This window comes from Setaria italica, chromosome II, assembly GCF_000263155.2.
Source record: "Setaria italica strain Yugu1 chromosome II, Setaria_italica_v2.0, whole genome shotgun sequence".
NCBI classification, from domain to species: Eukaryota; Viridiplantae; Streptophyta; class Magnoliopsida; order Poales; family Poaceae; genus Setaria; species Setaria italica.
Window position 1 is genome coordinate 3,173,350 of NC_028451.1, and position 26,715 is coordinate 3,200,064.

Genomic DNA, 26,715 nt, shown 5'->3' on the forward strand with positions numbered 1-26,715 from the left:
GGTCTCATGGCTTGTGCTATTTTGTTCTGACCATGCCATTGGCATGCAGTGACACACATGCTCACACACTTGGATCAAGACACGGTACAAAAGGTTTGTTGCAACTCAAATAAATTGTACTAATCACATAAGCATAATAGGGACTATGATTTGATACAATGTATCTTCATCATTTGAATATTTTAAGCTTATTTTGATACACTCATATTAACATCGCCCTCTTTCTTTTCACTTTTGAATATTGCTGATACAATTTATAAAGCCTAGGACACCGGAAGGCATATTGTATTTACATTCATTATCTTTGTATATTAGTAGTTGTCCCAAAATTCGCTTTCTGAGCTCGTACCCATCATGTAGATTTATAATTTTTTGTAAGGTAAACAATCAGCATTAAATTTATCTATTTAAATAAACAACATTAATTTAAAAGTTCCATGATACTGACCTTTAAAACTAGCAATTGTAGTTCTTCATCTTTCCATGCGGACATGAAGAGGGAAACAAGATAACCGGATAGTTCCCTGGTATAAGATAGATTTTTTTAATACTCAAAGTTATAAAATAATATTCTAAAAATGATTCAAGACAGCAAAAAAGTTAGTATATTTAATCTTCATTTTAAATGTAAGTTTACCTGTCATAAATTGGAACATCAGGTATGATTATTTGACGCCACAGGAAAATATCCTCATTCCATATAGACCCAGGGCATGTTTTTGACATGGCTTTTGGTAAGTATTCAGCTATCCATAAAAGTTTATTCACATATCTTGCATTTGGGTTGTATTGGTAAATGGGGTTAAGAGGAGTTGGATCCAAAATGTATACTGTTCTGGTGTCTTTATTGAGTACAATCAGAATGAAGCCACCGTTGAATTCTATTGGCATAAGAATCTGCATTTGGCAAGTTGTTAGAATAGTGAAACAATGGTGGTGCTAGGTGTAGAGATATGTTCCTTACTGTTTTGCATCTTGAAACACTATATGTAATACTAGGCCAGCTACGAACGTTCTTTGCTAGCCATTCCACATCCAGGTTTTTATGGTAGTTCGGGTGTTGTCCAAAATCTGTAATAACCTAGAAAATTAAATAATAATTGTTTAGAAAGGTGATCACAAGGGATGTGTACATGTATATAGACACATGATAACATATAAGAACATACCCAAAATTGCATGCCCAGACAATGCTTTGATACTGTTCCTTTGGTCTTCTTCACTATTTCAATGTTGTCGAACATAATCTTTCGTATGACCAAATTTAAACAATCATGGTTCATGGGCACGTCCTCATTTAGCATTTGTTGCAGCTTTTTGACAGTCAAGGTAATGGAATATGGCTTGGAGTTTTGGATCCATAAGTTCCTAAAAATTATTAGGAAAATCAAATTGTGTATACTCTAAATTGTATTTGAAAACTAAAAAAATGTCGAGCAGTAGTAATTTGAAGTAGTCGCAAAGGCCGCCAAGTAACTCTTGCGCACTCATCGTAGAAAGAATGGACATTAGTGACTGGTATTTATTTTGATATGATAATGACTCTAATTCTTTGGATTTCATTTCATGAATAGATAATGATTCTAAATCTTTGGATTTCATTCTATCATCTTGACTTTCCAATATCACAACATCATTTGAGTTTTTCTCAGTGCCATGATTTTGTACAGGCTTGGTAGCCATTTCTGCATTTCTGCTGTGCTTGTTTTCCAACATAACAGTATACCGGCTAACTTCTATCTAAATTGTCTAATATCTTCCTGTAAAGTAGCAATGAATGTGGGTAAGTATAAAAATTAATATGACATCAACTATATAAAATATACATGTGTAATAGCATGAGATAGTGTCTCTCCAATCCGGTATTCCATAAACTTGACCATAAATAGACCACGAGATGAGCTGTATGTATGGTTACAGAAGAATAATTATTGAAAAAAAGCAAAGAATCTTACAGAAGAATAACTATATTTATAAAAAGAGGTCAATGTGTTGAAGCATACTTGTCTTTCTGGATTGGTTCTTCCAATTGTTCTGTGATCGTCCATTTAGTAACTTGCAGGTTTTTCCAATTATGGTCAATCAACTCTTCCTGTTTTTCAAGAATGCTCAAATGACATCACAGTCCTTTTAGTTGTAAATAAATTGAATATGTTAATCAATAGCTAAAGCTATTCACATAAGTGGTGGATCATATAGAATATGTTATTACATAAATAAAGGGTGATAAATGCTATAGTAACTTACCATATTAGTGAGGTCATCTTGATGGAACTTCCAACATAATGAGTCCAGTACTTGTATCTCACAATTTTTTAGTTAAGAATAGCTAAATACCAAAGTGTTTCTTCTATATTTACTGGAAGTAGAATCTATAAGTAAGACATTAAATTAGTTGCAGACATGCACAATTTTTTTTAAAAAAATGCCAAACCTAGAATTTGTAAAATATGAAAAAAATACAAACATAGATGTTACCATTTCATATTTTAGATATTTTTTCACAACCTCCGTAACAAAGTTTCCACCTTCATTTATTCCAAGTGGTCCATCTCTTTTTAACAGTCCTGAAATAAAAGGATTCTCATAGTATATTTTAATATCATTCATATTTCGTAGATGAACCGTACCCTTTATACCACATATATATGCGCTGATTACCTGTAAAGATTAAAAGATACATCAGCAGTCATTAATGATATTTAGAAAGTATTTTATGAAAGCGTACATACATCATCATCCACGTATTTACTTTGATCTAGCAGACACAACAATTCTTTTTGTTTGACAAATATATCGTCTATCTTCACCAGTAGATCAGATTCCAAGATGTTTCTATTTCTATTTGAGCACAAAAATCCAGATCGCTCATTGTATAATATGCCAAAAGTCAAAGCACAAAAATCCAGATGGCTCATTGTATAATATGCCAAAAGTCAAGTAATTTGAACCATCATAACTGAGGGAACTAACAATGTATAATGAAAAAATACCAAATATCTTTTGGGAGATAATCATATGTTTCGTCAACCTTTGTTTTGCTATGTTCTTCTAATTCCTTAATTACGTCTGAATGCTTAATTACATCTGGTGATGGATGTGGTTCCAATGGGCCACAACAATCAATCTAGTTATCTGATTTAGAAACAATCAATTCGGAATACTTTGATTTTTTTAATAGCCTATCATCAAGATCCACACCACTGGGTGATTCAATGTTCGAATCCATTATCTGCAAAAAATAAAGCATGAGTCCTAATAGAGGCAATGCGCAGATTCTATCAGTTCGTGTAACAACAGCAATAAGCAGACTCTCAACAAGATTACGAGCGCAAGCAGACTTACTTCTCGATTCCTATCCGGCGAGATTAGGATTTCTCTTCGATGAGATTGTGAGCACCCAAATCAGGATTGGTACCCGATGGGTTTAGGAGGCTTCTGTTTATATTAGATCAGAAAATACCAAATCAAAAAAGTTCTTGTTGGGTACGAATCAAGTTCAAGTTCTTGTTGGTTACGACCGAGAATACGTATTGGAATACTCCGCCAGCTGGGAGTCGATCTCCCATGGCAGCACGCACCACACATGCAGAGGTGGTCAGCAGCCGGCACCGCACACGGATGTCGCGGCGGGCGTTGGCGTGGGCGGCCGGAGGATGGCGAGGGGGGCGGCGGTGACCTCTCTTCTCCCCCACGCGCAACCTCAAATGGTAGCATGCACCACGCATGTGGAGGTGGCGGCCGGTGGATGGTGAGGGGGCCGACGGCAGCGGATGGTGAGGTCAGGGAAAGGGACCGGAGGAGGAGGGGCACGGGTGGATGGCACATGGACGCAGAAAGGGACCAAAGGAGGAAGGGCATAGGTGGATGGCACACGGCCGCAGAAAGGGACTTTTCTGCACAATCGTCAAGAACTATTCCAAGGACTGCTATTCAAAGGACTGCGGGTTGATTAGAAAAAATTGAGAGACTTTTTTGCAAAACAACCATGAGGGTTGGTTTAGGGTTGGTTTAATATTAGGTAGAGATTACCCAAAAAATTACTATAATGATTAATACATGGACTCGTTGGAGACTAGATCGAAGTCACCTCACCTTTACGGGCTTACCAAGCCGTTCCCGCCAAGAAAACAAGTGTAGCGGTGGATCTGATCCATCCGTCCCTGATCCAATGGCTGAGACTAGATCGAAGGCACCTGCCTTTACTTTCATCAACCTTTCTCGCGGCCTTCTGTCTCCTGGCAGCGACAACTGGCGAGCGGCGGCGCGCCCTCCGCCGCTCTTCAATGTGTCTCTTCGCCAGTTCCTCGTCGGACACATCGCCAGCGACGAGCACCAACCAGGTATGGCGGCCCCTTCTATCCCCTTGGCCCTTGCTGCTGTGGGAAACCGAGCAACCAAGTCCTAATAATTAAGATATTTGTGAAAAAGTATATGCATGTAACTTTCGAGCTTTTGTGAAAAATAATGCAAGTCTTGGGATTGTACTTTAGAGTCGTTGGGTTCAGGCGGGAGCTGCATGCTGTCGTTCTGCACCCCAATAGTTTTCTTTCTGATGTATTTTTACTGTAGGTCGTCATCTGTTTTCCTTATAGTGCAATGTATGAGCTGTTCAGCAATCAGCTCCTCAAGCTAGCACAAGGCTAAAGTTGTACTGCTTCTTCCTGTTACTTAAATATACAAATGCTCAGGCATGTTCCTTCGGAATAAAAAGTAAATGCTGATTTAATTTATGCCAAAACCAATTACCAGCTAGCCCTTACCTAGTAGTAAACCTGCATCAATAATTGCATTTTCCATGACTGCACACCTAGGCAGTAACCGTTAGTAATCACTGGTCATCCAAATACTCTGCATTTTATCCATTGTTTTGGAAGCTGTGACCAAATGGTATAATTCAAGCTAGCCTACTTTAATCATTTATTTTTGTACATGGTTTATGTTCATCAATCCTATGAGTGTTCCTAGATACGCTACTGCTAGATATTGTTTATTAGTGTTAAAGCTGGACCTAGACAAAAACGTATCATAATCCTTTAGTTGTGTTTTCACATGCCGAAATTTCATATATGAATCTTGCATCACATGGCTTCTGTTCCCTTGTTTTCAGGTTCAGGCGTTCAGCTCTGTCTACTCATCAAGGCATTTGCTCTTCAGATCGCAACAACTAGGCGTGCGTGTGCACTCTGCTCTTATTGCTATTATTTACCAAAACGGTCTTGTCCTTTCCAATCGGTCCAGGAAAGGTAGCTCAAGTGGAGAGCTGATCAATGTTGTGAACCTTGATGCTGAGTGCGTAGGAAATTTCAATTGGTCTATGCACGACCTTTGGCTGCTCCCTGTGCAAATTACACTTGCAATGGTTATCTTATACTCTACTCTTGGCCTGGCAGCATTTGCCGCCCTTGCTGCCACTGTTTTGACAATGTTAGCTAACATACCTTTGGGGAGGATCGAGCAAAATTACCAAGAGAAAACTATGAATGCCAAGGATGCTAGAATGAATGGTATGTCTGAGATATTACAGAACAGGCGCATTCTCAAGCTTCAGGGTTGGGAATTGATATTCTTGTCCAAGATAAAAGAATTGAGGAAGGTTGAGATGAACTGGATAAAGAAATATGTCTACACCTCATCAATGCTTATATCTGTCTTTTTTGGTGCTCCTGCATTTGTTGCCATGATCACTTTTGGAACTTGCATACTGTTTGGCATCCCACTAGAAACAGGAAAAGTATTATCTGCTCTGGCGGTCTGGCCACATTTAGGCAGTTGCAGGGTCCTATTCACAGTCTGCCGGACGCAATCTCATCAATCATTCAGGCAAAAGTATCTCTTAACAAAATATGTTCATTTCTACGCCTTGAGGAATTAGCGAGCAATGCTGTAACTAAGCTTCCAAGTGGTAGCACAGATATATCCATTGATGTGAGCGATGGTTGCTTCTCTTGGGATACATCTTCTCAGGTCCCTACTCTTCAAGGCCTGAACTTTCGTGTACAACAGGGAAAGAGAGTTGCTATTTGTGGAACTGTTGGATCTGGTAAATCAAGCTTATTATCTTGCATACTTGGTGAGATACCAAAGTTATTTGGGGAGGTTCAAACTTGTGGTAGAATTTCTTAGTCAGTCACCATGGATACAAAGTGGGACCATTGAGCAAAACATACTTTTTGGCACACAAATGAACATGGAAAGATACAAAACAGTCCTTGAAGTATGCTCTTTAAAAAATGATTTGGATATATTACCTTTGGGTGACCAAACAATCATAGGAGAGAGAGGAATCAACCTAAGTGGTGGACAGAAACAGAGGATACAAATTGCCCGTGCATTGTATCAAGATGCTGATATCTTTCTATTTGATGATCCATTTAGTGCGGTTGATGCTCGTACGGGACTGCACTTATTCAAGGTATGTTTAGACATTTAATGCATTCAATTGACTATTCTTAGTTATGACATTCGCTTCTCAATAATCCTGATTCACAGTTATTTCTTTGCCCAATTTGTTTCTGATTCAGTATTGGTTTTATTTTTTTAGTGCTCAAGCTATTTTATTATTCTTGGAAGAGTTATCCAAATTTGAAAATGGGAGCTATTTAGTTTATTGGTTAATACAATTCCCAGAACTAGACTTTGTTTTGTTTTAATAGCAATAAATACAGGCACGATGGTGTTTAAAGAAAATATGTTAAATATGAAGAAAGCTATCACTTCCATATCTGCTGGTTGCTGCGTTAGCAGAGCTCCAGCTCAAAATAATGCTGCAGACAGATTGAGGGTACTTGGTTGAGCCACTTGTTCTTATTTTCATCTAACATAGTGATTTAAACCAGATCCTTTTATCCTAGAAACTCTAAATCCTGCATGGATCTCAGAGCCAGGGATCTTCCAAACAGACCCTTACCATCTCTCTCCCCCGCTGAATCTGGTCACGGGCTTTTTCTGCCCCATCACTGTGGCGGCGTCGATTCTGCCATTGTCTATTCCTGGTTCTGTGCCTTCAGTCATACCGTGTGCTGAACAGAGTTCGACAGTTACGCAGGATGCAGCTGTGCACTGCTTTGTCATCATTCTGTATTGTACAGCCAAATTTGGCAAACTGAATGATGCAGCATTTCAGTGGAACACTCTTCACAGGTGCATGAAGTGATTCAGGATCATTCAATTGCGTTCACTTAACTAAGCACTCCCATCATGAAAGATTTAATCCCGTTCACTTTATTTCCTCGAACCAAAAACACCTTGGGTTGACCACTGGATCTTACCTTAAACAAATCTTGTTTAAACTAACATATCTCTTATGCTAACATGGAAACCAAGTAAAAGATATCTGTATTTTCTCTAGGATGGACCAGGTATGGCTATTGCTGTGCGCCCCAACATGGCAGTATGAGTATTCTGTCTTTTATAACATCGTTTGCCTTTCTAAATTGTGTGCCATCATCTCTAGATTATTTTTTGTTAAGTGAAATTTACTGACTATAACTTGCATATTGCAGGAGTGCTTGCTAGGATTTTTAGCTTCAAAAACTGTTGTATATGTTACCCATCATGTTGAATTTTTACCTTCAGCTGATCTTATCCTGGTAAGCTGGCAACAAATGTCCAGTCCTTTTCTTTTAAGATACACGTAACAAACCTTTCCGCCTTTCCAATTTCTCTCGTTATCTTTTAGGTTATGAGAGATGGAAAAATAACACAGTCAGGGGATTACACTGAAATTCTTAAATCTGGAGAAGAGCTCATGAAATTAGTTGGATCCCATAAAGATGCGTTATCAACTCTAGACATTCTGGATCGTCGTAGTGACAGTTTCGATAGTACATCTCACCCTGGTGGCAATGCTAGCACCCTATTCATAGTAGAGGATAAGTATGATAACAGTGAAGAAGAAAGAGTTGTCCAAAATGGTCAACTGGTACAAGAAGAAGAGAGGGAGAAAGGCCGGGTTGGATTTATTATGTACTGGAAATATATTATGATGGCATATAAGGGAGCACTTGTGCCATTTATTTTGCTAGCTCAGATCATTTTCCAAGTTCTTCAAATTGGAAGCAATTTATGGATGGCTTGGGCAGCCCCAATATCAAGAGATGTGAACCCTCCAGTCAGTAGTTTGATGATGGTAAATGTGTATGTTGCATTAGCAATTGTTAGCTCATTGTGCATCTTCATGCGATCACATCTTCTTGTCACGGGTGGATGTAAGACTGCTACTATTCTGTTTGAAAAGATGCACGAGTGCATATTCCGAGCTCCAATGTCTTTCTTTGACTCTCCTAGTGGGCGTATCTTGAATAGAGTAAGCAATTTTACATTCAGCATTTTATTTTTAACGACATATGGAACTGGTGTGTTCCTGAGATGCTATTTGCTTTTCTTATCATGTTAGTGCTGAAAGTTGAAACAAATTGTAGGCTTCCACAGATCAAAGCACAGTGGATACCAGAATTTTTGATTTGATGGGCTATCTTCTATTTCCTGCCATTGAGATTCTAGGAACAATTGTTCTAATGTCACAAGTTGCATGGTCAGTCTTCATAATTTTTATTCCCATTATTATTGCATCACTGTGGTATCAGGTAATTTTTATATATTTGACATTAATTTTTATTTTTAGAATTATTGTTCCAACATCCAAGCTCTCATTGACATTCATTAAGTTGTATCTGAGACTTATAATTATGTGTTCTGTGCATAATATGTTATGATTCTAATCATCATACACTCTCCACACTTTTAGCAATACTACGTAGATGCTGCTAGAGAGTTGCTAAGGTTGATTGGAGTATGCAGAGCCCCTGTGATGCAACACTTTTCCAAATCAATAGCTGGCTCAAATATCATTAGATGCTTTCAAAAGGAAAGGCAATTTATCAGTTTCGTTGGACATTTGATGGACAATTTATCTCGACCAAGTTTATATAACGCAGCTGCTATGGAATGGTTGTGCTTTCGCTTGGATATTCTCTCATCCTTTATTTTTTCCTTCACACTGACACTTTTGGTCTCCTCACCAGCTGCTCTAATCAACCCAAGTAAGTAAATCAGGATTTTTCTAGAAAGATAAAAAAATTGTTTTTTGTGTCTACTAACATGCCTGATAATATTTTGTACAGAGACTGCTGGTCTTGCAGTCACTTATGGACTAAGTCTTAATATGCTACAAGGGTGGGCTATTGCTGTCCTCTGCAGTTTGGAAAATACAATGGTATCCGTGGAAAGAATGTTGCAGTATATGAATATTCCTTCTGAACCACCGCTTACAACATCAGAAAGTAGACCCAATTGCCAGTGGCCAACAGAGGGCAAAATTGAGCTTCGCAACCTCCGCGTTTGTCTCTTGAACTTTATGTATTATCAGTGTGCATAAGTGTCGCTCTAATCAGTATTTGTGGAACTTCCAAAAAATTGTGATATAGGTTAAGGGATAGTAATGCTGGTTGTTTAAAAGAACATTTTCGTTACAAGCATTACTCCAATATTAACATGTCATTTTGCTTTTGATATTGTTCCTCCTGTTAACAGAATATTCTAGAAAAATAGATCACTTCTTATGGTGGATAACAAATATTACCTGCTACGCACTTCTCTAGTTAATTTCCCCATTTTTTCGAAATTATTGTATGCAATACAGGTACGGTATGCGCCACAATTGCCTTTTGTTTTGAAAGGCCTGACATGCATCTTACCAGGAGGAAAGAAGATGGGTATTGGTGGAAGAACAGGTGGTGGCAAGTCAACCTTGATTCAAGTACTATTCCGCATTGTGGACCCATGTGTTGGTCAAGTGTTGATAGATGGCATTGACATCTGCACCATTGGACTGCATGACCTTCGGACGAGATTGAGCATCATTCCACAAGATGCTGTTATGTTTCAGGGGACTCTGCGAAGCAATATTGACCGCCTAGGGGAGTATACCGATGAGCAAATCTGGGAGGTACAGTTTAATTGTCCTACATGCTTGTTTTAATCAAAACATTCATTTGTGCTATTTGGTTGCTAAAAATGCTTATGTTTGTGGTCTCTAGGCATTGGATTCCTGTCATCTTGGGGACGAAGTTAGAATGAGCTTAAGCTTGATTCGACAGGTTCGATATCTACCAGAAGGTCCCAAGACTATGATTTCAAAACCATAACTCGTTTTAAATTTTGAACTGCAGTGACAGAAAGTGGTAAAAAACTGGAGCGCAGGTCAGCGCCAACTTGTGTGTTTGGGAGGGGTGATTCTGAAAAGGAAAAAGATCTTGGTTCTGGATGAGGCAACTTCTTCCGTAGACCCAATAACGGACAATTTGATTCAGAAAACCTTAAAACATCAATTTGCTGAATGCACGGTGATTACAATAGCACATCGTATCACATCAGTTCTTGACAGTGACAAAGTCTTGCTTCTGGACAACGGTTAGTAAGACCCTCACGAGCCAAAAAAAAATGTTTACTTTGTTTCTCCTCCCACTTTAACATTGCTCATGTTGTAAAACAGGTGAAATCGCTGAGCATGACACACCAGCAAAATTGCTGGAGGACAGTTCATCCCTATTTTCCAAACTCGTATCTGAGTATACCATGGGATCAGATTATAAGTAGCAAATGCAAGAAACAAACAACTAAATCAGTCTATACATGTTGCCTCATCATACTCTTTGTGTACTAGGGTTTCGGAATGTGTTCTTGCCAACATATTGGCATAAATATTATACAAGACAAGCTCCCTCGCAAGTGTGAGTATCTACTTGTTACAAGCTTAGTAGCCTGTAACGCTGTTACAATATACGCCACGGGAACCTTTGGGCCGTTGGTCCCATCTGATGTTCCTTTCAAGATCCATGCACGTACTTTGCAGATGTATGTACTGTCTTTATTTCAATGTACATGCATCGGAATTGGCCCAGCCATGATTCAGATTTCAGAGCTTCACCATGTGTGCTGTGTAGCAAAGTGCCTTCGTGCCAATGTGCCATCGCCACCATGAGAGGTTGCTGGTATGGTGTGGCGCCACAGCAGCCAGATGGGATCAATGGTGAGCCTAGGCTAGACAAGCATATAGTGTTATTTCCATCATTGATGTGGTTTAGTGTCAGCATCACTCTTGTGGCTATGGTTACACTTATGTTTCCCAATGGCGATGGCCTTTGTTTCAGAAAACAGAGCCGCCATGACATTGGGCTGATCTGCAAATACCTGTGCGCTAGAATACAAAGGAGCTATTATATTTCTCCATAAACTAATTCTGTTATATTTCAGAAAATTGGTCATGGTGCTCAATCATAAAACAGACTGACGCAGTGCAACAGTTTAGGGTTGGTGGCTTCTGGCAACAAATATCAGTCCTGAACTAACTCTGCAAAGATTCATCTAACAAATGTGCAAATAAAGACGATGGCATTGAGTGACCGATGAATCACACAAGATTAATCACTAAATGTTTAACTAATTAGCTGGTAGTAATTCTAGAAGAAGAGGGCCAGTTTAGTTAGAACTTGAAGTTTTTCCTTAGTCTGACATAATTCTTGCACGTAAAAATTGTTCATTGTGTAATCTTGCACTGGAAAAAGCCAAGCAAACATGTGACACATACCGATGCTTCCAGTGACATAAACGTAGACATTGCAGATTTCCACGGAAGCACGGCATGCTTCGGTATTTTTGAGAAAATGGCGTATCGGAGTATCGCCGTATCGCGTATCCGTATCGAAGTATCCATGTAATAGGTGAATACTGTGCAATAACGTAACAACTTTAGATGGCATTTAATAGCAACTTTAGCACAAGTACATATAATTTGCCAACGGACATAAAACATCTTAAAAATATATTTACTACTCCCTCCGTTTATTTTTATAAGGCGTGATATGATATGGCACGATATTCCAAATTACACTTTGACCATAAATTTATCTTATATTATATTATTTATGGGAAGTACATTTGAATACAAATCTAACCAATTCAAACTTACATTATAAAAATAAAACTTTATTGGTTAAATTATTGATCAAAGATAACATAGTTTGAATCTTGATATGCGCGTACACCTTATAAAATAAACGTAGAGAGTAGTAAGCAAATTACAAAAATGAACATCATAGTGAAAGAGTCTCTAGCCTGTTGGTTAGAGCACTTGAGTAGCACCCAACAAGCTTGGGTTTGACTCCCCATGGGAGCGAATTAAACGGGTATGGAATAAAAAATTATAAAAAATAGGTAGGGTTCTCCGCTGACTTTGGTAAAAAAAATAGGGAAAAATTATGATTACTCGTAATAGCGAAATGGAGTAGTACAAACCACAACACAACTTTCTTATCGGTCTCACACATGCATCGTCCCATAACAACTCCATTCATATGATCTTTCTCATGGTTATACCTCAGCCCACGTCACCCACCAGAAATAAAGTGTAACTGATCGACCCATGCATGGGCACGGGGCGCATACCACGCGCAACACGAGCGTGACTGGTAGCGCACTAGTGTAAAGACCAGAAGTATATATGTGGTTTCCACAAAAATAGTAGTATGCATTGCACTATCATATGAACGTTTATACATGTACTATCATTCAAACTAGTTCATTACATCCATGTGAATATTGCACAAGCTGCAAGTGTCACCTCCAAATTTAGGTTCTCCCCACCATTATTATCTATATTGCATTGGGCTATAATCATGTGGTCGGGCATGTACTGCAGGCCTTGCTATCATAGATTTGTTTGGATATGTCCTACGTAGGCTAACATATGTTGAAGGGTTGGGGTCCAGGTTTACAGGGAGCAAAGGCAATCATCCCAAGTGATAGCACGTCATGATCCATTGGTGGCATGACCTCCCTCCTAATGCCTTCCAAAGAAGCTCTCCCTCCATTAGCCCCTAGTTTGTCATATATGAACTCGTCGGCGCTCCTCTCTGGCACTTTCTTTCAAAAAAGTTGTTTTTAAAGTACAGGAATTTTTTTCCTGTTATCTTTGTTGCAAACACTTTTTTGCTGAATTATGGTACCGGTTTATGTTTGTGTTGCATTTATGGGAAAATGTTTACTTTATGGTGACATTTTTTTAGGGAGGTGTGGTGATGAGGAGGGGAAGAGATATTACTTTTGTGCTGCTTTGTGCTGAATTTTGTGGTGTAAAGTTAGTTTTGTGTTAAATTTGTGGATAGAAAAAGATACTTTTGTACTGAACTTATGGTGACAAGTTAAGCCCCGACGACAACTTCTAGCTCAAACCCTAGGCAGTGCTGCCAAATCAAGCAGTCTCCTAGCTAGCTCCACTGCATTGGATTTAGTGCTTGGTAGTTATAGTGCCACATCAAATTTTGGTTCTACCCCACTGTCCTCCATCTTTGACTAGTCTTGTGCAGGCCCTTGTTAGAAAATTAGCTCTCACAGTGACGAGCCACCCGCTAATCTCCACCAGCGGAAGCGTTGATTGGATCTACCAAGACGAACATGAAAGATCACAAACGACACCGGAGATACGATCTTTGTTGACGAGGTTCAACCGAAGTCTACATCCCCGTCCCCGAGGCATGACTACGGGCACTCCTCCCCAATACCGCAACACCGGCCGCTTTAGAGTCCCGGCATCGTGCCACCTCCCCGTGCGAGCCTATCGCTATGTCGTCATCGTGGTTACAACAACAACCCTCCTCTCATATTTATGAGGAGGCCCGAGTTATAGAGTTTGACATGGACTCTAACTTATACTGCTAAATACAACTTAAGTCACATCATAACCGGACTCATACAAATATTTGTCACAATATCTAACATTCCTATCTTAACATATTCGCTTGAATTTGTCCAAGATCGACCTACATACATTGGAGGGTGATGGTGCAAGGTAGTGAAGGAAACATCAGGTTGCCACCCCCTCCATCATCTCTTATAGTCTCTCGGATCTTAGTAGTAGATTACCACCTGTCAACATCCATAACCCTCATAGCTTCTTTCTTGCAAAAAGTGGAGTTTGGAACAACTTTTTATGTGATACCTTTTCCCTATAATTTTGCCTTAGAAAAAGATATGATCCTACTGAATCTGTGGATAGCAATATATTTTGTGCTGAATTTGTGGTAACCAGTTAACATTATGTTACTTTGTGAAAAAGTGTTAACTTTGCAGCAAGGTTTTGGGGGGCTATGAGTTACTTCTTTGCTGAATTTGTGGTAACCGCGCTTAACAGTTATGTTACTTTGTGGGAAACTGTTAGCTTTGGTGTGAGTTTCTTGGGCGCTAGGGGTTACTTCTGTGCTGGATTTTGTGTAAAAAAGGCACTTTTGTACTGAATTTATGGTGAAAAGTGGACTTTGGTTTTAGTGGAGCATAAATATTGATGATTTGCACTAATAAGAGACTTGTACCAGAAGTGAAATATATACCAATATATATCATCAGCTTTTCTCTTCCCCACACATCCCCTCACCTATAAATGCCATCATTACCCAATGTCTCAATACCACAACTCTTCACCCTCCTCACATCTCAAGTAAACCATGTAAGCAACCATGACTGATGCAAGTTCAACACTCATGGGTCATGGTGTCCTACTACTTATTCTCTCCCTTCTCATCAGTGCACCACCGGCGCGGTTGAGCCGGTGGCGTATCCGATGAAGTGGGACATGAGACAACCATCGCATGCTACAGATACGAGCTCCTTCAAGCAAGAGGCATATCCGAGCCAACAACACAGTGGTCCTTCTGCCCTAGGGAGCTCCTTCTTCGTCAAGCCGACGAGGCCACCATATCCGGTGGAGTGGACCGCCCCTGTATTGGCAGGTACATTTCTTCTCCTAGTGCTAGTAACCGTCTTGCAAGACAAGAACATCATCAGTGTATTGGAATTCATCATGTTGCCTCCAAATCTTGCAGCGTCAGATGTTGCGGAGAAGCCAGCACGCGTTCATGGCATGCACGTCGAGCCCGGGATGCTCTTGCTGAGGAGGAGCTTGTCCCCGGGTGCAATCCTGCCGGAAGGCACCAGGTTCGCCGGCGACGCCGTGGCCCCAGCTCCCCCGAGGTTCGTCTCTTCGGCGGCCGCGGACGCCATCCCCGTCGGCTACAAGCAGCTCGACACCATCCTGGGGATGTTTCGGATCCCGCGTGGCTCGAGAACGGCAGATCAGGTCGCTGCCACGCTCCGGACATGCGAGGAGCCGTCCTCAGAGCCGCACACCTGCACCACCTCCCAGCAAGCGGCGGCCGCCTTCACTGCCGGTGCGCTGGGAACCAGCGCACCGCGCGCCGTCGTCACCATCGTGCACGGGGAGGAGGCTGCCGGCGCCAGGTACACCGTGGCGCTGGACGGCGTCGCGCGCATCGGCGGCGGCGGCGGCGGCAAGGCGGTGGTGCCGTGCCACCCGAGATGCCCTACCCGTACATGGTCCACTACTGCCACCGGCCGGCCGGCGTAGAGTAGCTCCGCGTCGAGCTGACGCGGCCGGCGGCGTGGGCGTGGCCGCTGTCGCGATGTGCCACGCCGACACTGCACGATGGGCTGGGACGGTCGCTACTTCTGGATGCTGAACGCGACGCGCAGGGAGGAGATCTGCCACTTCATGCCGCGCGACTACGTTCTCTGGCTGCCTGCAGGAAGTAGTGTTTGATAAAAGAGAGGATTAACTGAGCCAAGTAGCAGTTGGCTTATGAAGTTTGTTCATGTCTTTCATCTGATGATCATCGAGCGGGCAATCAAGTAAACTGTTCATGAGAAATTATTATATCCAACAATCATCTATGCTTCAGATGTGCATGGTTTCAAATTGCATTCCTGTCGTTTCGTCAAAATTTGGTTGCAGAAGCTAAGCGTCCTGCTTTTACAGCCCTGTAATTCTTCAAGCCCCATTTGTTTTCACCGGCCCGGAATGAGACCCATTGCGGGTGGTTTGAAGTGGCCCGGTTCGAAACCAGGCCTGTATTGAAAGAGCTGTTTATTTTGGCCCAGCTTGGAAAGAAAACGGGTCTGGATTGGAATCCTCCCACACTCCATAGCCCGGATCGCAACCCTACCTTCTCACCCCCAGAACGAATCCAGCCCGACGCGAGGCGAGAGGCGAAACAAATCGCTGGCGGCGTGCGAGGCGACAAGGTGGCGGCGCGAGGTGGCGGCGTGGCGGTGCGAGGTGACGGCGTGGCACATCTTCGACGGCCACCACCGCGACGACGGCCGTCGCCTTCTCGCCGGTAAGCCGCTGCCTTTTCTTCTTCTCTCCCTCTCGCCCTAGGTTTCTTGCTTCTCGTGTCCTCCGCTCGATCTGGCGCTTCTTGTGTCATCGTCGACTCGTCATTGGTCTTGTACTTGAGTAGGTGGTGATACAGGCCGACATTGACATGATGGACTGTGATGTTCGGCCTTCTTTTTTACATTAATAGGATGTGCTGCTATAACTGAAGATCGACTGAAGTGTGACTTGAGTCTCGTTCAGTAACATTTTCTTTTGAGGGCACTCGTTTAGTTACAGTTGGTGTGACCAGTAGTCTGAATCTGAGCTGGTAGTCCTATTGTTCTAAATTTCTAATGAAGTGACAATTGTCGCCATTAGTCTGAATCCGAGTTATATGAAACGTAGAATGGTCCAATTTGCACCTTTCCACTGTTTCAAGTTTTGCAATATGTTTGTTTTCTGAATGGACCGAAGCATCAGATACTCTAGGAATATCAAACCCTGGTTACTCGAGGAATATCAGACCTGCGCACTTTGATAATCACTAGCCGGAATGTGTCGATCACGGGTTTGCTGGAAAGCCTGCTTAGCCTTAAGATGCAGAAACAGGCATGCGTTGTAAAACTGCTGCAATTTGTTTCCCATTCACAGTGCACTATTTCCACCTACTGTGAACTACACAGCCAGCCAGTCATGATCAGAGTGCTAGTGGACACTTGAAACTATGCAGCTTATAGCACCATTCGTTTGAAGTCCTTTGAAGTACACTTGAACTACAGCTTGCTCTTTTTAGAAGTCCTTTGAAGCTACTGCTCTACGTTGGACCATTCGTTTATGCCATCATCTCTAGCACTGACTTCTGTGTGATGTGCTGACTTATAGATTCCACCAGCACCATTAAGAGTTGGGGAAGGTGAACCACCCCCTTCTTGAGATCTGGTACCAACTTTAGTAGCTACAGAATTCTATCTATGTTTAAGTCTTTCATTTTTTTTCTATTTAACATGTTCAGCCTTTCATTTTTTCTATTGCAATGAGTAAAATTGCCATGACAACCTATTTAGCCTTCCATTTTATCTATTAGTTTCTATCTGACTATAAATTTATATGCTTTAGTTCTGCAATGAGTATCTCATTGAGAGATTGTATTAGAAAGAGGAGGGAGGAAGAAGATGATGGCATGATGATGTTTATATTCCCTACCTTATATCTGATGGGTTTTGCTAGAGAAGGGGGAGTAAAGAAGAAACGTCATACATCAGAAGAAACAGGAGAGGTTAAGGTTCGTTGACTCCTTGAGGGATATGTCAAAAACTGTCAAGTTACATTTAGGATGGAACCCCACATCTTTAAAGAGGTGGCAACTTATCTTAGAAGCAAAAGGTTCATTGTTGATACAAGGATTACGGTGGAGGAGAAGTTAGGTTTCTTCCTATACATGTTAAGTCGCAACGCCTCATATGAGGATCTAGCAGTGACCTTTGGGCACAGCAATGACACATTCCATTATCACATCAACCACTTCTTCAACAAGGTCATTCCCACACTTTCTCGCCGTTTCCTCCAGTCCCCCAATCCTAATCAAGTGCATCCAAAAATCCTAGAGAATCCTAGATACTATCCATTCTTCAAGAACTGTCTTGGTGCCATTGATGGAACTCATATTCCCGTTTCCATATCCCCTGAGAAGCATTCTCCTTTTAAGAATAGGAAGGGCACACTAAGCATAAATGTGATGGTGGCATGTGATTTCGATCTCAACATCACTTTTATTTCTAGTGGATGGGAGGGATCAGTTACAGATTACAGAGTGCTAAGATCGGCTATGAGTAAGGACTTCCAGGTACCTCCAAGCAAATTCTATCTGGTTGATGGAGGGTATGCAAATATTCCATCTTTCCTTGCTCCATATCGAGGGGTTCGATACCATTTGAAAGAATTTGGAGCTAGACATCGAAGACCACAAAACTCAAAGGAGCTCTTCAACCACCACCACGCACTACTGAGGAACCATGTGGAAAGGACTTTGAGTAGGTTTCTACTTACAACAAGTGCTACTAAAAAGAAGCCTTCTCCTAAATGCAGTGGGGCAAAGAGGAGTGGAGATTCACCACGAGGTATGGTGTTTAATGTTTCTTCATGCTTTCTTATCAATTTTTTATTATTGATGCTATGAAATTTTTATTACTAATGCTTGACCTCATGGTGGTAAGTTAATTTCTTAAAGTAATTCTATGGATAACCTCATAGTGATAACTTTGTATTTGATCAATGTTTTCTTCAAATGTGCAGACTTTCCCCAAAATCAAGAAGTTTCAAAACAACAAGGCAAGCTTTCCACTCTTTGACGCTTTGGGAGAACTCTATGATGGTAAGTTCTGTATACTAAGCTCTTTCCCAGTCAGATCTCTATGATCTATTTGGGTATCTATTTGGATGCTTGCTTGGTGTTTAAAATACTCTATTGTGTAGGTCATCTGGCTGAAGGGACAAACAATTTCACTTCTATTGAGTCACAATGTGTGGAAGAGCCGCTTCACCAAATTGATGATGTAGACGATGGTGCACAAGCTGAGGAAGAAACCCTACAGGAAATTCATGAGATACATGACGAAGAGGATGGAGAAAAGGATGCAAGAGATGAACAAGAGGAGGCAAGGAGTGGACAAGAAAGAAACCAGAAAAGGAAGGACAAAGGTCTAGAAAGAGTGCAAAACTTAAAACCATGATGGAGAGATTCCTCGAAATGAGGACAAAGCAAGTAGAAGATGAAGCTAAACAGCTAGAAAGAGAAAATGAGGCAAGAGAAAATGAGATAAGAGAAAAGGAGGCAAGATATAAGGAGGCTGCTAAAGGTGATGAATACTCCATCAAAAGGTGCATATCAATCATCAACACAATGGAAGTGACCAAACAGGAAAAGACCAAAGCTTATGCAATCTTCACCAAGAGCAAAGAAAACAAAGAGACTTTTATTTGTGCAAGTGAAGAAGACGAAGAATCCGCTTCGATTTGGCTTAGGAATGAGATGGCCTAGCAGTGTTCATGACTAGTTTAACTTTGTGTGTTGTGGTGGTTTTTAGTCATGGTGCTTATTCCAATATCCACTTCCATCGGTTTAATTATGTGTTCAATATTTTCGACAAACTGATGTCTTTTTGAAAAATGTGTTTCTGCAGCACTCGAACGACAAGTGCTGGTGAGGGATCTGGAGTCGGTGCTTCAACTGCATCACTAAGAAGCATAAAATGTTGTCAGAGAACTGGTGGTTTTGTTTCTATTTGGTTGTACTAGTTTGTTTAATTAGGACAAGTGCTGGTGAGGTGGTGAGGGATCTGGAGTCTATTTTGGTTGTACTAGTCTGTTTAATTATGACAACTGCTGGTGAGGGATCTAGAGTCTGTTTTGTTTCTGCAGCACAGAGAACTGGTAGTTTATATGTCCATGTCAGGTGACCATGCAATGGTGGTTCTATTATGTTTCAGAGTAATTTAATTAGGTGATCTTGAAGGTTGGGATCTCCTTGTTATAGGATATCATCCAATTTGGATTGAGTATTAACTCTTTCATTTTAGAGCTACCGATTTTGTTTTGTGTTTTTAACTGAAATCCTGGACAACCTGTTCCTGTCCAGCCGAACAATACAAATTTTGAAGACTGGAATAGTTCATGGACAGAATTAGAACTAGACCAGCATTGAGTGAAGAACCTGATTCACTCAATCCGGTCCTGGAACAGTTCCTGGCCTGGAATCATTCCTGGGCTATCGAAAACGAGGCCTCAGTCATCAGAAAGCTGAACTTGCACTGTGTCCATGGCCTAGGATCCCATGAGTCACGCCTTGCTTCATGAGCTGTCGGTTAGTCTGTTCTTTCAGTGATGTCTGTTTGGCGTATGCGCAGACATGAACATGACCACGTAAAGGAGAGTAGGGTCAGGGGGGACAGGGAGCTTGCTTACAAGGAGAACCAGCCATGGCTGACAGAGAAAGAAGAATGCTATGGGTGTCCTTGGATTTTCATTCAACAACCAGAGAAAAATCGAGTGACATAGACAGATCCTTTATTGAACATTGGAATAATGATCCGATACAATTTCTGAGCTCCAACGACATATGAATGGCCTGTGTTTTCGCCTGAAACCTACGCAGATCTTATTGTAAAGCGTAAACCAGATCAGTCGGTGGCGTCGTACAAGTGCGCTGGCAGCCGGGGCTCCGCCACGGCGACGAACGGCACCTTCCGCTTCGTGGACAGCCCGAAGTGCTCCTCCATGCTCACGTCCTCCGGCTTCACCCCGTCCGGCAGCCTCCACGCGAACCCCTGCACCAAGTTCGCCACGCCGCCGGCCACCAGCTTCATGCCGAGTTCGTACGCCGGGCAGATCCGCCGCCCGGCACCGAACGGCAGCAGCTCGAAGTGCGCCCCGCGCACGTCCACGCCGGCGCCAAGGAACCTCTCCGGCCGGAACGCGCCGGGCGCGTCGGGCCACGACGCCGGGTCGCGCGCAATCGCCCACACGTTCACCAGCATGCGCGCGCTGGCGGGGACGTCGTAGCCGGCGATCACCGTGTCCTCGCGCACGTGGTGCGGGATCAGGAGCGGGGCCACGGGGTGCAGCCGCAGCGTCTCCTTCACGACGGCGTCGATGTACGGGAGGTCCGGCAGGTCCCTCTCGGTCACCCAGCGCTCGCGACCGACGACGCGGTCGAGCTCGGCGGTGGCGGCGGCCATGGCGTCCGGGTGGAGGAGAAGCTCCGACATGGCCCACTCTATCGTCACCGCCGAGGTCTCCGTGCCGCCGGCGATGATGTCCTGGATGAAAGCCTTCACACCGTCGCGCGTGAGCTTGGCCTCCGACGACTCAGACCTGCCTTCCTCGGTGAGCTGCAACAGCACGTCGACGAGGTCGCTGGCCACGAACTCGCCAGCTCCGGCTCGCCGCCGCCGCTCCTCGTGCTCGTCGAGGATCTGCTCGTTGAACCGGTCGTACATCTCGCTCAGCCGCTTCATCCGCCGGACGCATCCCTGCAAGTCGAGCCAGCCAAGCCACGGGACCCACTCGCCGACGTTGCTCACCGCGCCGGCCACCGAGAACGCCTCGTCCAGCGTGCGCCGGAACGCCTGGCCTTCGGCACTACCGTAGCAGCCGGACCACTTCTCCCCCACCGCCATGCGGAGGATGTTCCGAAGTGTGGCGCAGGTGACGTGCTCCCTGACGGCGACGACGCCGCCGGCGCACCGGAAGAGGCCGCGCACCAGCGCGCGCATCTCCTCCGAGCGGACGCGCTCGAACGACATCACGCGGCGCGCCGAGAAGAGCTCGGTGGCGCAGAGCTTGCGCGTCATGCGCCAGTAGGCGCCGTACGGGGTGTGGACGATGCCCCGGTAGCCGTAGGCCAAGATCTCGCCGGCGGCGGTGGGCGGGCGGTCGGCGAGCGCGAGGTCGTGGGTCTTGAGGACGAGACGGGCGGTTTCCGCCGACGTGGCCACCACGGCGTGGTAGGATCCGAGGCGGAGGTGCATGAGCGGGCCGTAGCGCGTTGCGAGCGCCGCCAGCACACGGTGCGGCGGGAGCGCGCCGGCCAGGACGCCGAGGCTGCCGATCACCGGCCAACCCCGGGGGCCCGGCGGAAGGTTCAGTGCCTTCCGCCGGCGGCGTGGCGGGAGGACGGAGCTGAGGAAGAAGACGGCCACGATGGCCGCCAATGCCATGGCCACGGACACCGTTGCCGCGAGCTCCATCGCTGGAAATGGAAGCCTTGGACTTGGAGAGTGTGGTACGATGAGGTGGTGTTTCATGGTGACACATATATAAAGAGGGAATTCCTTTTTTTTCAGATTTACTACTCTTCAAATGCTTGATTTTTAGATATCTCTCAATCACCAACATTATACCAGAAATTGAATTGGTGATTGGAATTTCAGGTTAGGGTTTGGGAGTTTGGGGTGGGGGATTTACCTGTGACCCTCGGGTCTAGAGGAAGCTTCAGGGAGGCTCGCCGGCTGGCGGTGGAGGTTGGAGAGACGGTAGTGGAGCGGAGGCGGCATGCGCGCTACCGGAGCAGGGCGGTGGAGGATCCCCGGTGGGTGGCAGATGCGGCAGGGGAGTATGAGCCAAGCAGATTAGCATTGGGTGGCAGAGGTCAGCGATGGCGGAGGTGGTCGAGGCCGCCGGAGCCGAGCGGGAGGTCAGCGGCAGCGGGGTAGTTGCGTGGCTCTGCGCGAGGTAGACACTGGGAGGAAGACGTACGGGAGAAATAGAAAGAATAGAGAAGGAAAGAAAGGGTGGATATGTACCCTTGGATGTAGATCCAACAGTTTTAGGGAGTGATTGAGAGAAAAGCAAATCTCAAATGTGTGGCAAGGAGTTTTTTTTATAAACTAAATTCTGTTATCATTGGAGGCACAGTTTGGTCATGGTGCATGTGCACATTGGTCAGTCATGCACGAAACAGATTGATGCAGCGCAACAGTTAGGGTTGTCTCCTGAAAAAGAAATATCAGTCCTGAATTGACAGTTGGAGGCAACTAGCTTCCCAATCACAAATTCACACATGTAAAAAGATGTTAACTGTGTGGTGTGATGAATCACAGTTTAATTCACAAGGTCCACGGAACCTACATACTTGAAGGGTGATGGTGCGAGGGAGCAAAGAAAACATCAGATTGCCATCCATCAGCTCCTAGTTTCTCGGATCTTAGTAGTAGATCCTTCTTGCAGCCATAACCCACTATAGCTTCCTTCTTGCAGAAAGTCGATTTTGGAAGAACTTTTTATGGGACAAGTTTTCCTTGTAATTTTGCATTGCCTTTTTTTTCCTCTTCCTTGAAAGCTTCTATAGGAAAAAATATGATCCTACTAAATCTATAGATAGCAATATACATTTGTGCTGAATTTGTAGCAATCGGTTAACATTATGTTACATTGTGGAAAAATGTTGATTTGCTGCTTTGCTGAGTTTGTGGACCGGTTAACAGTTATGTTTCTTTGTGGAAAAATATTAGCTTTGCTGTGAGTTTCTTGGGGACTAGGGGTTACTTCTTTGCTGAATTTCTGTACAACTTTTATGCTGAATGTTTAGTTTAAAAAAATCAACTTTGGTTTTAGTGGAGCGTAAATGTTAACGATTTGCACTAGTAAAAGGTTTATACCAGAAGTAAAACGTATCAATATAGTACATCATTAGATTTTCTCTTCCCCACACATCATCTCACCTATAAATATCATCACCGATCAATACCGCAACTCTTCACGAGCTCGCTGGTACCAAGCTAGGCCCGGCACGATGGTGGAGTCGTGCCGTACTGTGCCCGCCTACTAGCTGGACCCTTGGCCCAGGCATGAGCACGTAGGGCCCATTTCGTAACGTGCTAGCCCGGTTGGCTCAAGGAGCTTGTCGGGGCCATGTCAGCACTGCACTCGCTGCTCGCTGATGGACTCTATGCTACCGCTGCCCACTTGCTCCGCGGCTCAACTCCACCCCGCCACCCCATCCGTCAACTCACCACTAGCTGCTTAGCCTTGCCCCATCTGTCCCGTCCCATCCCGTCATAGCGTTGCCATAGATCCGCGCGGGGAGGAAGAAGAGGAGGGAGCCGCGCCTCGCCTCTCCACACACGCCACCACCTGCTCCACAATCCCTCGTTAGATCCACGTGGGGAGAGAGAAGGGGAGGAGAGTGGCAGCTAATGGCCTTCCTTCCTCGACGCTAAACGGGAGCTGCGGAGTGTAGAGAGGGGGGGGGGTTGGGTGGCGGCGTTGGGGAGGTTGTGGGGGGAGAGAGAGCCGGAGAGGTTGCTGGCTGGCTGGTGCTGGGAAGGCCAGGAGGAGGCTAGGATTTTGAAAATTATGTATGAGGACGGGTCGGCACCGGGCCTAGTGTTGTTTAACGGGCCGTGCTGCTCGGCATGATAGGGTGATGGCCCAAGCCCGACACGAGCTACCGGTCCGTGCCAGCCTGAGCAAGATGACCATCGTGCCATGCTGGGCTTTCAAGCTCGGGCTTTTGTACAAGTATAAGTGGGACATGAGCCAACCATCACATGCTGCAGATACGAGCTCCTTCAAGCAAGAGGCATATCCAGCGACGCGGGACCTGAACCAATCACTGAACAAAAATGGTGCCCATGGTAGCTTGCTCAAGCCGGAGGCATATCCGGTGAAGTGGGACCCAAGCCAACCGCTTGATGATCCTACTTCTTTCAGGAGCTCCTTCAATGCAGAGACATACCCAGTAACGTGGCACCCAAGCCAATTGCCTGGATGATCCTACTTCCGGCATGAGCTCCTTTAAGCCAGAGGCATTTCCGATGAATGGCACTGTAGCAGCATGGCACCCGAGCCAACCACATGATGATCCTACTTCCCACGGGAGCTCCTTCAAGCTCGAAGCATGTCAGGTGATGTGGCACCAGAACCCGGAGACAAGCCAACTACAGGATGGTCCTTCCGCCCTAGAGAGCTCCTTCACGCCGAAGCCATGTCCGGTGAAGTGGACCCCTCCTGTTTCAGCAGGTACGTTTCTTCTCCTAGCAGCCGCGCCACCTTGCAAGATAAGAATAACATCAGTGCATTGGAGCTCCATTATTTTTTTTCAGTGCCGTTGAGGCAAATGAAAGTAGAGAAATGTGGTTTGAAAACCGCATCTCTAATATGGTGAATGTGAGTGCTTTATGATGTATGGTGCTTCCTCGTCTTGCTTGCAGCGTCAGAAGTTGCGGAGAAGCCAACACGCATGCATGGCATACATGTGGTTTGAGGATTTAGTTAGTGGAGCATCAGATTTGAGGGGGAGTTCGTCAGCTCTGTTAGCAGCAGATTTAGCAGTGCACAGTTTTTGTAGAAGTATGATTTGAGGGGCTAAATGGGGTTGTCAGCTTGTGAGAGACTTGTTGAACTTCAGTTCTACCAATTTTGAGGATATTTAGATTTGTGGTTTGCTCCGTGTGAGTAGGATTCTGAAGGTGACAGAAACTATTTTTCAGCAAAGCTGAGAGTGATACCTCTTATTGTAATCTCGCTTTGGTGTTGTTGCTAGTGCTATTATATCAAGGTTGCAATTGCCTTGTTAGTGTTGGTGCTGATGAGATGTACCTCTAGATATTCTAAAGAAGACTCTTGTATCTATTATTGAAATAAGTGGAAGAGGTTGGGAGTGGGCTGGTTGCCCCGTGGCTTTTACTCCTCTTGCTTGGAGGAGATTGTTCACGTAAATCATTGTGTCATTTGTGCATTGTGTGTTGATTATTCCGCTGCAAACTGTTAGTTGCAATTATCCTCAAGTTCAATCACAAGATGAGGGAGTAATTGTGCGTTAGTGTTGACGGTTATTCTCAACACTCAACACCATCCCTAGGATGTTTCGGATCCCGCGTGGGTCAGAGAAGGCAGCTCAAGTCGCCGCCACCCTCCGGACATGCGAGGAGCCGTCCCCGGAGCCTCCGGCCACCTTCGCCGTGGTCACCATCGTGCACGGGAGGAGGAGGCCGCCACCGGCGCCATGTACGCTGCGTATCAGCGGCAGCAAGGCGGTAGTGTCGTGCCTCCCGATGCCTTACCCGTACATGGCCCACTACTGCGACCGGCCGGCCGACGTGGCGGCTGTCCGTGTCGAGCTGGCGGCGCGGGCGCCACCGCGATCGCGATGTGCCACGCCAACACGACGGGTTGGGATGCCTGCTACTTCCGGATGCTGAACATGACGTGCGATGTGGCTGCCTGCTGCCTCCGTCGTAGGGCAAAGCGCATCTCAGGGTCAGCGCGTATCATCAGGTCGAAAGGCATAGTGGATGGACAACAGGTCAATATTCCCGGGAAACTCGCTGCGGATTTTCCCGCGGTCAACGCGCATCACGTACGTCGTCGAATTAGAATCCGTTGATGGGGTGGAGGTACGGAGCTCAGATGGTTGCAGCAAACATGCAGGTAACTGCAGTTCAGTAACTTTGTATGTGTGTGTTTCTTCAGTAACTTAGGGTGCGTTTGGTTGGGAGATAATGTAGAACGGGACGGTCCCGTTCCAGTTTTTCGGGATGGGATGATCCCATTTCTTGTTTGGTTGAATGGGATGGGTCCGTCCTAATTTTTTATTTGGTTGGAGAGATCGCTATAGACGGGACGAGCACCGTTTTCTTCTTCTATTAACACCGTTCGTGGGGCCCACCTGTCATACTAACAGGTATCTTCTTCCTCCACCGGCCGGCCGCGGTGGAGCTCGCGCCCGCCGGCCCCGCTCGCCCGCGCCCGCCACGCTCGCCCGCGCCGGCCGCTGCCGTGCTTGCCCCCGCCCGCCGGCCCTGCTCGTCTGCGCCGGCCGCGGCTGCGCTCGCCCGCGCCCGCCGGCCGCGGCCGTGCTCGCCCCCGCCAGCCGGCCCTGCTCGCCTCCGCCGGCCGCGGCCGCGCGAGCCCGCGCCGGTCCCTCCGCGCCCGCTGGCCGCACTCGCCCACGCCGGCCGCGGTGGAGCTCCCGCCCGCCGGCCGTGCTCGCCCGTGCCGGCCGCGGTGGAGCTCCCGCCCGCCGGCCGCGCTCGCCCGCGCCGGCC

The 26,715-nt window shown here is 45.1% G+C and overlaps 1 protein-coding gene, 1 long non-coding RNA gene and 3 pseudogenes across 2 annotated transcripts; 4 read left to right on the forward strand and 1 right to left on the reverse strand.

Moving 5' to 3' along the window:
* Positions 1-4,171: 4,171 nt before the first annotated feature.
* LOC101759677 lies at positions 4,172-10,623 on the forward strand (annotated as a pseudogene).
* Positions 10,624-14,886: 4,263 nt separating this feature from the next.
* Positions 14,887-15,690, forward strand: LOC101775735 (annotated as a pseudogene).
* A 2,678-nt stretch (positions 15,691-18,368) lies between these two features.
* LOC111256260 lies at positions 18,369-18,684 on the forward strand. The gene is made up of 3 exons (XR_002676275.1): positions 18,369-18,379; positions 18,464-18,542; positions 18,644-18,684. It is a non-coding gene; the product is annotated as an uncharacterized LOC111256260 (long non-coding RNA).
* A 1,527-nt stretch (positions 18,685-20,211) lies between these two features.
* Positions 20,212-22,275, reverse strand: LOC101776133 (flavonoid 3'-monooxygenase). Its single transcript, XM_004955444.3, has one exon. It carries the CDS (start codon positions 21,970-21,972, stop codon positions 20,347-20,349), a length of 1,626 nt encoding a protein of 541 aa, XP_004955501.1. The 5' UTR covers positions 21,973-22,275; the 3' UTR covers positions 20,212-20,346.
* A 1,865-nt stretch (positions 22,276-24,140) lies between these two features.
* On the forward strand, positions 24,141-26,148 carry LOC111256279 (annotated as a pseudogene).
* The last annotated feature ends 567 nt before the right edge of the window (positions 26,149-26,715 follow it).